The 12,009-nt window shown below is 47.3% G+C and overlaps 1 protein-coding gene across 2 annotated transcripts in view; it reads left to right on the top strand.

Moving 5' to 3' along the window:
- il1rapl1a (interleukin 1 receptor accessory protein-like 1a) overlaps window positions 1-12,009 on the top strand; it is a 140,111-nt gene that overhangs the window by 12,599 nt on the left and 115,503 nt on the right. For both annotated transcript variants that reach the window (XM_068571855.1, XM_068571856.1), the window contains exon 2: window positions 5,184-5,288. In XM_068571855.1, the coding sequence (XP_068427956.1) occupies window positions 5,207-5,288 (82 nt within the window). In that variant the 5' untranslated portion in view covers window positions 5,184-5,206. The remainder of the gene's footprint in view (window positions 1-5,183; window positions 5,289-12,009) is intronic.

Genomic DNA, 12,009 nt, shown 5'->3' on the forward strand with positions numbered 1-12,009 from the left:
AGAGCTTTATTTTTTAATTCTGAGGCAGTGATTCACATTACTGCTGCAAAATTATACTCATGGGACCTGACTCACACTGTGACACATCTGGCAAACCACAAAGCAAAAAACACCCCCGCACACACACACACACACACACTCACACACACACACACACACAGACACACACACACACTCATACATGCCATATGGCACAGACGAAGGAACAGGTAGACAATACAGTAAGCGTCGTGTGCCATTTACTAGCAATCCCAGCATGAATGTCTTTGACACAGTGACACACATAAACACCTCTGACTCACTCACTCCTGTGTGTGTGTGTGTGTGTGTGTGTGTGTGTGTGTGTGTGTGTGTGTGCTCTCACTTCTCTTTGTCTTTGTTTCTGGCTGCTCCGTGTGTTTGATGTCGGCGTAGCTAAAACTACAGATGGAGAGAGAGAGGAGCGGTGGATGTGAGAGAGTTACATCTGCACACACACACACACACACACACACACACACACACACACACACACACACACACACTTGCGTTAACTTTTTAACAATCTGTCTTTCAACCTTCACGTCTCTGTGTTTGACTCCGGTCCTGAAGTGTCTGCATGATGTACTATCATGTGATTTCATGTGCTTTAAAGGTTACACTGTGCACTCAGTGGCGGCTCCAGCATATAAATAATGTACCGTTCCTTGAAGGTGGTATACATGTACTGTGTGTACATGTACCGTGTGTACATGTACCGTGTGTACATGTACCGTGTGTACATGTACGCAATCTCGTCTCATGACAACGAGAACATTGATCATAATGCAGCTGAAGCGAAGAGCGTTTCTCCACCTGCAGAATACTCATTTAGTATTCTGCAGCTATTATTCATGAAATATTGATCAAAAACCACTAGAGGTCTTTAATATGTGTGTGTGAGGAAGTTCAGTTCCTCGTGTGTTACCTGTGTGTTACCTGTGTGTCGTGCATGCAGCGGTGCCGTCTTCATTGACCCGCCGTGACCCAGCAGCGATGGAGGAAACAGACCGCCAGTGTTTCCTGTTGAAGCACTCTCAATTAACTTCATCCTTTGTTGAATACCAGACCTGCACGTGTCCATTTGTGTGCGATGAAAAACCCCGTTGTGTCATCTGCAGTGAATGAGTCTGTTTTTATTCATCCGTTTCACAAAAAAAAAAACACACACAATGGCACCGTGCGTGTGCACATCAAAGGAAACGTCGAGATGTGTTTCAACCGTCTGCACGTCTCGGTCCTGTCGGGACACAGAGCCGGTCTGATAAATACCTTGAGGATGTACTTTACCTCGGACCACGCTGCCTTCAAATTGGATTAAATCCCTCAATCACATGATCAATCATCCGCAGCTCGCCGTGCCGTGAGGGCGCAGGTTTCCTTTTCTTTAAGATGGAACTGCGAGCGATAACGACAGCAACGGAGCCGGGGATCCAAGAGTGTGTTTGTAGCTTCTACATGCTAACGTGTGAATGTGTGTGTGTCCTGTTCGGGCGTAGAAAGACACAACACAACGTGCACAGGCATGCATCACGTGCATGCAGCAGGAGTGCAGCGTGAGGTGATAATTGAATTTGGGCAAAGATGGGAGGAGATGAGGCGACCCCGGGAGATGCAGCCCCAACACAACGGCAAGAGACACAACATTCCTCTGCTCCTTTTGTCGGGGCGAGGCGGCGGGCGGGCCGGGCCGTGCCCCTCGTTTTCTGGTAAAAAAGCAGCAGGCGAGCGGCATGTGTGCGACTGTGTGCGATGATGTGTGCGTGCTTCATGCATCGCTGAAGCGTGGATATCACGCCATGCCTCCGTGTGCCTCCTCACACACACCTGCTCCTGACGCCTCAGAGGAAACAGCTTGGCCGTGGCCGACCAGAACCTCGTGTTACAGTCAGAGGATGTGCCGCTTTTAGAGATATATATGAGAATATGTATTCTCACCAAGCTTTGTTTGGTTGTGCTTTGAGAGGGCGATGCGTTCAATGAGCGATGGCAGCCCAGCGTTATTGTGTTGTTCTCCCCTGATGAACAATAGAGCTCGTATGATGCATTCAGATACATTCAAACACCGAGTTTCAGATGACTCAATTACACTGACAATTAAAATGTGAGCTCTCTCTTGTACAGTTTGCATAAAATCAGCAGATCCTTCCTGTTTGCCAGGCGGGGTCCCTGAGGTTGGAGTGACTAGTGTTTTATTTATTTAGCTCCCTTTGAGCGCGACAGACAGAAGAGAGAACCTTGCAGGGTGGTGCAAGACGACAAAAAGCTTCACTCTCCTCTTAGTCACTGCAGCTTTTAATGAATAACTCCTTCACAGGAGCTGTAAAGACTGTTTAATGTCTTATTACTTTCTCTCTCTCTCTCGTCATCAGTGAGAGAAGCTGTTCTGGGTCCTGAGAAGTCACTGTTCTGGTGCTTTTGTGCAGCAGTTTCATCGTATTGGTGCTGGTGAAGGAGAGTTGAAGGGAGGCGAGGTGCGCCGGCTGTTTTTTTGGGCCCACAATGCACCTCTGTGTGTGGGGCCGGCGGGCCGGTGATGTCATGGCTGGCCGGACCAACGGCCCGCTGAGCGTGTAAAGAAGCGACATGATTGGGACGCAGAGGAGTGTCGCTGGCTTTGTTCTCTTGAATCAGGCTGTGACGGGAGGGCGGGGGGGGGGGAGGGGGACCACGACCTGTCAATCACTCAGCCGAGTCCTTGGATCAGCAGCTTGGAAAAAAGGGAGTTTGTTATAATTGGACAGAGGACATACATGCTCGTCTCACCCGGATGCCCCAAAATGAAATGATTTAGATTTAAATTGTCTAATTATATTGATGTCTCTTTAAAAACTGATCTCACCACAAGGACACGACTCAAGTTGATGAATTACTTCAACTTTAGTGGAATATTAATGCTCACTTAATACCCCTGATGTTTTACGATGAACAATTTTGACATGCGGGCAATGAGTCAACTCATCTCAGAATGTCTTAATGCGCCGACACGCTGGACGCCAGCGGCCGTAAACACACAGAGGACGGAGGGAAAGACGGCGAGCGATGAGATGAGGAAGTCTGGACCGGTCCAGCAGGACGAAGAGCTCAGTGACGCTGCGCTCGAGTGTTTCTGTACGCAGCAATCACTCAACATCATGCAGAGACAACGTGATGTCATGTGTGTGTTTGTCCCATGTTTCTTGACTCTTGAGTGTCGTGTTTTTGGGAGCCACAGGTCCCGCCTTCATGCCGTGTTACATTTCTGCACAGCTGGTCATGGGACGTGTTGAGAGAGGAACATCAGGGCCGATCAGGTTTTAGTCTCTTATCTGAATTGAATTGAAATCGGAGCTGACCTCTGAAGGATTTGAGAGTGTTTCTGGTTCACGACGTGTGTGCGCACAGCGACCGCCGCGGCCGCAAACACACAATTAGAAGCGAGCGGCTTATCGGCAAAGCGTTTTTAAAGGCCTTTTAGCCAAACAAAGAGGAGCCGATCCTTCAGCGGTGGCATTTGCCAGAATGTTATTGGCAGAGCGATGTTTATCGACTGAGCGCTGTTTCCTAGTAGAATGTGACGGAGGAGGAGAGAAAGGCTTCTTTTCAGAGCTGGCCTTGCGAGTATCGTGTAAACACACACTGAGAGAGGCTCCTTTCATTAGCTATGCAAATCCGGAGAGCACGTGAGCGGCCGCAGACTGCAGGGTCGCTCCGGCTCGGCTCTCGGCGCCGCCGGTTTCTGTCTCGCGCCCGTCCTCTCTGGAGGAAGGCGTTCATTTGCCGTGTGTTGTGTTCTCCTTTTCCCCAAAGTGACAGAGACAGCGATCTGGCCTTTGGAGAAGCTGCTCTTCTCCTCCGATCACTTCGTTCACACGACCACCCGGCCGGCGGCGCTAGTCGATGGAGGGCGCCGATAACGGCGCCGCCTTCACCTTCTGCTTCTCTGCTGTCGTCTGTCTGGAGTGAAACAAGACAACCGGTCTTTCCTAACCGACAGGAATACTTCTGTGTTTAATGCACGCATCATGAACATGAACCTTCTGACAGCAACTAGCTAACTTAGCGAGACCACAAGGACGACACAATCTGCCTCCCAGCAGCTTACTGAATACCATGATATGTATTGTTTCATCCATACAGAACTAGATGCTAAAAACAACAATTATCATTTATTTTTGGGGACCAGCGGATTCCTGCAGCCGGATGACAACTGGTCCCGGCAAGAAATCGTCGTGTTAATTATTAAAATGAAGCTTTGGACATACTGGATGTTGCTCCTGTAATGCAGAGCAAGGCAAGCTGTCTTGATGCTAAGCTAAGCTAAACAGCTGCTTGCAGCAGCTTCAACAAAGAGGCATGAGAGTGTCATCAATCGTGTCATCTAGAAAACAAAATATTGACCCTTTCCTTCTCTGTTATTATACATTTTCAGTAATTTCCCTTTTCTAAAGTCTTCATGAGTGTCTTGTTGAATCTTTCGGGCTTTTTTCACAGTTGATTTTGAAGGTTATTGCCATCGGCTAGCTCTCTAAGCTAACAAAATGTTACTTTGATGAGTGTATTCTTTGTAAAAAATAATGTAACATGAAATTCATGCCGCAGCGTCTCTGTTTCAGGAGCTGCTATTAGAAGGTAATTACTACATGTTAGATTATGTCATTTACTCAGAGGATGAGGAGTGGAGAAGGAGTCACCTCCATCAATTAATATGATGTACGACTCGATAAGGGACGTGGGTGGGATACGCGCCGCGTCTCCGCGAGTCATAAGGTGATCATTTGAAATTCCTTTCAAGGTCCCTCCTGCTTTTTAATGAAGCCGGCTGCCTAAAGTGGTGTTTCTTACACATGTAATTATTTCTTTATCGATTCGTCAGCATCTCGGGGATCGGTTTCTTATGAAATATGTCCCTGCCATGATAACCCGTCTCCATTGCAATCATGGGAGGAAATCGTTACAGGAAAGCTTCCCTTGGGTATTGTGCAAAACTGTCACGTTAACGCGAGTGTCCGGCTGGTTTTTGTGTGTCGTTTGTGCAGAACTTCCCTCCACAGTTCCACGTCCTCTTGTCTACAAGCAGCATGGAGGTGCTTGATCTCCTGCACAAGCAGTGACTGACCTCTCTCTCTCTTTCTCTCTCTCTTTTCTCTCTCCTGCCATCCTTCCTTCGCCCACGTGTCCTCCAGGCGGTGAGGACGGGGGGGCTAAGATGAGACCTCCCAGCCCTCTGCTGATCCTGCTGTACATCACGCTGTCCAAGAGTGTAAAGGTCGTCTCCAAGAGGGGCTCAGGTATTTACCACGCCTCCTCTCCTGTGTGTGTCTGCACCCTCTGTGTGTTAATGTGTCTCACTGGCTGTTTCCTGACACACGTGTGTGAGTCTGTTTGTGTTAGCCGCCGACCGTCGGCGGCCGGCTCCGCCGTTGATTTCATTTGGAGGTTTCTGGAAAATTTCACAGGCGTAAGTGAATCATTGTGTGTTGTGCTGCTCTTTTATGAACTTCTGTCGACGCTGAACTCAAAGTCTAGACCTTGAATCACAATGAGTGTCGCTGCTGCGTCGTGTTTAGCTGCTGGAACGTCTTTAATTGTTGTTTATTGCTGTCATTGTGCCTAATGGCTCACTAAACAGCGTGACGCTGTGAGAGAATACTGGCGTCTTGCTGCAAGTGTGTGTGTGTGTGTGTGTGTGTGTGTGTGTGTGTGTGTGTGTGTGTGTGTGTCAGCACCTTTCAATCCGGAGTGCTACGGTGCAATTATGAAACGATTATCAATTCATCTTGATGCATCAATATTTTTCTATGCATGTTTTAGTGACTTTCTGCTGCAGGATCTCATCTAAAAACAGATGAATTTACTTCTATTATCCTTTAATTTAATATTAATTACAAAGAGAGAAGATGTGTCAACTGGAGGGTTACATGCAAAGAAAAACAACATTTTCAGAAACCAGCATGTTCTGAATTATTAGACATAAGAAGATAAACTTATTCACGAATAAATTAAAAAGAAAGTGACAATGCAGGGTCAGCTGTAAGGAATGGACTTTCCTCTGTTACTGAATGGTAACAGAGAATTGAGCTATTGTGTGTGTGTGCGCGTGTGTGTGTGTGTGTGTGTGTTACGTTCTTTAAACAGATGAACGATTGAGATGAGCAATAGCAAAAGACGACGCCGTCTGAGAACGACTCGCACAAGAAAGCGGGCGCGCTGTTGAGCAATTTAGACGTAAGTGCGTCTCAGGTGAAGAGCGTTTGAATTAATGAAAAGATATTCACTGTACTTCTCAGAATTAGCTGGACCCAGCACCGTCTAGAGAGATTGACAGCTACCAAATGATCCAATTGCTCAGTGACGAGGTCACCGAGGGTCACTGTGAAACTCATTCTGGCTCTAAATGCCAGCAAATTGAGCATCAATTGTGAACAAATGCAAAAGGTCAGGAGAGAAAATGGAGAGTAAAAAAGATTGCACATAGAAGCTTTTCCTGACAGGAAGACGTGAAGGGATTCAGGTCGTTCCTGACGACACGCTGCCTTCACAGAAGCCTGCTGGTGACGCCGTGTGAAGCACCATGTATTTACATAATGATAATGCAGTACTAGCACAAAGCTCTGCAGGTAAACTCATACAAGACAAGACGAAAAACAAATGGTTTCATTCAGGTAAGTCCATGTTTGTGTGTGTGTGTGTGTGTGTGTGTGTGTGTGTGTGTGTGTGTGTGTGTGTGTGTGTGTGTGTGTGTGTGTGTGCGTGTCAGACATAACTGGCCATGTCCGAAGATTTAAGGACTGACCTTTAGATTAAGGTTTTATATTGAAGGAAGCACAGCCACAGACACGGGTACAAAGAGCAGAAGGGCAACTTATCAATAAATAATGTGCTTTAACCCGCCAAGAAGATGCTCAGTGACACAGAATACAGACACACTTACCCATACGCCGATTCTGCAGAAGAAGAAGAAGAAGAAGAAGAAACACCCGCAGGAAACACATGTCCATGCTGCTGTGTGTTTGCGGGGGCCGGCTGCAGCTCGGTGTCAGGATAAAACATCCTTTCACTCAATAAGTCGCTGCAAACAAAGTTAGCTTGGCCGCTCTCTAAAAGTACAACGCGCTCATGAAAAATGGATTTGCACATTTGACTCAGAACTGTCTGCAAACTATTATTCTCTAGTGGAGCCGCGTGTACACTCTGGCAGAGGACAACACCGCTAACAAGCTACGACAGCCGCCGCCATTTTGGACCTGAAGATCAGCGCGGTCAAGACGGCTTGCTGTCGCTCAGTGTGGTGAAAGTTCACCTGAAGTTAAAGTTTAATTTCCAACCAACGAAATTCAGAATAAGCAGACGTGGAAACTTGTCTGTAAATGTGAGATGTACAAAGTGTCTGGACATGTTGACACGGTCGCTAACAGCCTGTAGATGGTCACCGTGCTGGTTCAAGACAGTCATCACACCTGCAATTAGCTAAATGAAAAGGTAAGACACAAGGCTAAGCTCATGTCAGTGAAATCGGCCTATTAGCCCGATCAGGCTGCTTAAAGCGATCAATGATATATAATCCATTCAGCAGCTTCGCATTGGGAAAGTCTCTGTCACTTTTGTTATCCAACAAAGTCCCAGAATACGATCATTCACCTTTAATAACGAGCTCACTCTCGTACAGAACACATGAAGTGAGCGAGTCAATGTACCTGATATCTGTTCCAGTATTGATCGGTCCTTAAGAAGTCATTGTTACCTGTGAGGTCGAGCCCTCCGGTCCGTGGAGGACGAGGCGGGGCGGCTCATCAGATCAGTCAAGCGGCTCCTCTGGGCCCTTCGGTCAGATATCGATGGCGGTGAAGTCAATATTGCCGAAGGGGAGGCGGAGCCACGCCGCCGTTTGATGACACTTTGAAAAGCTCCTCCGTCCGCCAGGAAGATTATTAATAAAGACGTGTGGAAAACTTGTGATCTGGGCCACGGACAGTCTCTCTCTCTCTCTCTCTCTCTCTCTCTCTCTCTATCACGTAATTCTTCCTTTTTTTAAATCTTTATTTGCAAACCCCCCCGAGCCCCCTCAGCAGTTTTCATGGCGTCTCTTCCTCCTCGTCGTGTTCTCAGCCTTTTCGTGGGTGCTGACAGTGCAAGTTGTTGTGATTTCAGTATCTTATTTTGTACTTTATTAAATTGTGTTGCCCTCAGACGTGTCAAATTAATTGTTTCTGCCTTTACTCCATCGCTCTCTCCATACCGGTCTCAGACAAATTGAACGAAATGACAGTTTGGCTGTCTGTGGTGGAGATGAAATGTGGTGGTAAAGGAGATTAATTGGCTGATAACGTCCCTGGTGGGCGATTGTTTTCTGGTTGAAAGGTTTGTGATATTTGTCTTCATGTGCTGGCGATGAAAGAGTAGAAACAGCTGGACCCTCGTGACCGTTATTAGCCTTCTTCATTGTGCCGAGGTCAAAGTCATTAATAGGTAGTTATTAGCATTGTTGAATCCAAACGGAAATGTTTTAGCACACCGAACACAAAGAAAGTGAGAGACAAAGAAAGACATTTTTTCCTCCTGTTCTAATGAAATCTTTATTGGGCATTTGCTGCCAGAGGGGAATACTCTCATTGTTTCTGTCGGACAGCAGGAGGAGTCGGGGATTCGGCTCCGCAACCTTGAATACATGAGGATCAGCTGAGGCCTTGATTAGCCCTCAGGAGACGCTGGATGAATCAGATGTTCAATTGATTTTCTCTCCCAACGTCCGGAAGGGATTCCCAGAGTTTATAGCGCTCCAAAAACTCAACAATTATTCAGTGTGGGGTCCGCTCGGCCCGTATTACTCGGACTAATGAGCTTCCCAAAGGTGTGGAGGTTGCATGTGAGTCCTTCGTCCTTTGTGCCACGCGTTGCACCGCTGGTGGATTTAATGAACAGTCGGGCTCAGCAGCGTCGGATATCAATTGGGGCAGATTGCTGTTTTTTTGGGGGGGTTTCGCGCACGTCTGTGGATGTGAGAGCTGTTCACATCCGGGTCTGTTTGACCCACATCCTGGGATGTGCGTGCTCTGCTGCTGCAGATGAGGGTTTTTCCTGCAGGCGCTCTGCTCGCTGTGTCTTCTCACCTCCATGCGAGTCGACCGAGGCCGCGTCGACGCGGCGTGAGATCCACTCGCCGGGGCTCTGAGCCGCCGTCGGGGTTCATCCGTCACAGTCCAGTCGTCTCCTTCTCGGGCCGACCCGGACCGGCCCGGTCAGACCTGAGTAAGCCTGTTCCAGGCTCTCTGCTGGAGATTAGCCCATAAAGACACCAGACTTTAATCAGACAAGACAGTGACTCTTTAACTGGGGTTGCTGTCTGCTCGCAAACCCAATTACCAGTTTGCAGCAGGCTGGGAGCTCTGAGGAATGTTAAATATGGGTAAGAACAATGCACAAAAGATGGTGGTCTGCACAGAGTAATGCCATGCACTGTCAAACACGGTTAAGAGCGAGGAAACGGAGGGATCCAGAAGAAAAGGTGCAGGAAAATGTGTTTCAAAGTATTTCTTCAAAGATAAATGGATTAGCTCGAGGCAAAAATGGATCTACGAATGATCCGTCAGTCTTTTATCAAGTAAATCTCTGCACTACTTCTTTTCCTCGTTTAGATTTCAGCGTCGATGGAAAGTTTCTATTCCTGCCCTAACACACAGTGAAAGGGTTGAAGTCGTATGTTTTGGACTGGGGTGACTTCACAAAGGCGTCTTTCATTTATTCTGCAAGTTGAAAAGCAAATAATGGACGACTCAAGAATGACAACACGCCAATAGTTCAACATCCTGTGAAGGACACGATTAAAAAAACACGCACAATGAGGGGAAACGGAGCGTACACAACGCGCTGGGGAACGGCACAGTGGGAGATCCCGACCAACTGATGTGCATCCGCCCACAACGACACACATCCAGACGCGCCGGTGGGAGGGCTGCATGGAAAACAATGCGTGCTTGAGTTGTGACACAACGTACATTACCGGTTGTCAATTAGACGTTCTCACAAACGAAGCAACGCAACGTTCACAGCAAGACCACCTCATCACCTGCTGTCTATCCTAAATACATATAAAGACATAGAAGAAGTGTGTCTTGAAGCTGTGCGTCTATATGTTTCATGTTAGACTCATTCAACTGGACGACATCACTGTCTCAGCAGAAATCCGTCACGACCGGTTAACTGTGGAAGTGATGGATGAAGCAGGAACCTCGGTTCCTTTACGGTTCGGCCTTACAGACTTCATTCCCCTTCGTCTTCTCAAACACACCCGATGTCACACCCGAAGTCTGATTCTCCATCTTTACATGTTTCGAGGCTGATTCCTGAGCATCTAAAGGGCAGAAGCCATGACGTCCAGAGAGGACACAACCAAGGGAATAATCTGAAAGTGTCCACTTGGATCTGAAAAACTGGAAAGGAATCGTGTTGTTTTACTTTGTGGGATGAAGGACTCACTGCACTTACCAATGGCATGAAGCAATTTCAATTGAATTGCTTTCTGAGATGATTGTACATTTAAATCTCTCTTTATTGCCCATGTGGGACATCTGTAGTTATTGGGGAAGATGTTGTTGTCGCGACTCTTTGCTCCTCAAAGCTCAACGAGCTCCTCGTTGACATCAGGAGACCAGAAAGTCTCCACATCCTCCGCCGCAAACTACAAACACATCTTTTCGGCCTATAGATGGCACTTACTTATATAAATGGCACTTGCTTATAGCACTATGTAGTTTTGCGTTCTTGAAGAAATTGTACATTTGTGATTCTTGCGGTTCTGTACTGGTGATTGAATGCACTTATAGTAAGTCTTGTTGGATGAAAGCGTCCGCTAAATGTAGCGTCAACACACTATGTGACCAAGAAAGCCAAGTGCCACTATATTCACTTTATATGATTGTTAACAGCGGTCTTCCATCCACATCTCTGACACCTCGCTGTGGAACGTTACACAGTGTGTTTTACATACCCTTGGATAGATCCGTTGGGATTCGGTGAGTAACCTTTCCGCTTTTAGACTGTTCTTTTCTATCGCTCAGCATGTTCAGAGGCAGAGCGCTGTGCCGGGACTACCTGCCCATCAATCAGTGTCACCTTGGTCAAAGGTTGAGCGTAGCATATCACCATGAGGACGCTTCGCAGACGCCCAGCGAGCGCCGCCTCTTGCCCCCGGCGCTCTGCCGGGAGCTAAACGGACAATAGTCCTGATTGTGAACAGCTCACAGCTGCTGCTCGGCGCCGTCCTGCACGGAGGCTGAAAACATACAACGCCGCATGAACGCCGCGTCCATTTATGCACTCCAAATGTCATGAGAGAGTACACATCACTAAACACATCCACGGCCTGCTGACCGGTCTGTTAGCCGGCATAATGGCTCTTAAACACAGCCTGCAGGGATGAGTGAGCATGTTGCAGTGGAGAACAACACTCTGCACTCAACTCAAACACAGGAATGGAGCTGCGCCACGTCCTGCACTTCACCCATCCAGGCTCTATCTTACAGGAAATATGGGCCTGAGTTGATTCAACTGCCTTTAATGGGATTATTGACTCCACTCTGAAGGCACAATGCAAGTGTAAGGAGAGCCTCTCAGCAAGAAAAACACAAAATTGGACGCTGAATTTGACTGTGATGTCTTTTAAAACAAGAACTAATCTAGTCGAATGCTTTTTAAGGTTTGTTTACATCTGCCCTGTTGTGAAAGTCGCTTTAACGCCTGCTGGTTTTGCTCTGATGGTCAGCTGAAGAACAAAATACACAATGTTTTATGTTTAGATTCGTATGCAAATGAGCTTCTAATATTCAAACGCTAAAAACTATAAACAGACACGACTCCAAGCTGCACGCTACCAGCTGTGACTGATGACCTAATGCGGCGTAGGAGTGTCCCAAAAGCCACTGCAGTCAGCTCGCTGTCGACATCCTCTGATATGACAGCGCATCGCTATGATCCCAGCAGGATATGTCAGGAGTGTGTGTCTGTGTGTGTGTC

This window comes from Clinocottus analis, unplaced genomic scaffold (assembly GCF_023055335.1).
Source record: "Clinocottus analis isolate CAN_PGR_092001 unplaced genomic scaffold, fCliAna1.0.p SCAF_12, whole genome shotgun sequence".
Classification (NCBI taxonomy): Eukaryota; Metazoa; Chordata; class Actinopteri; order Perciformes; family Cottidae; genus Clinocottus; species Clinocottus analis.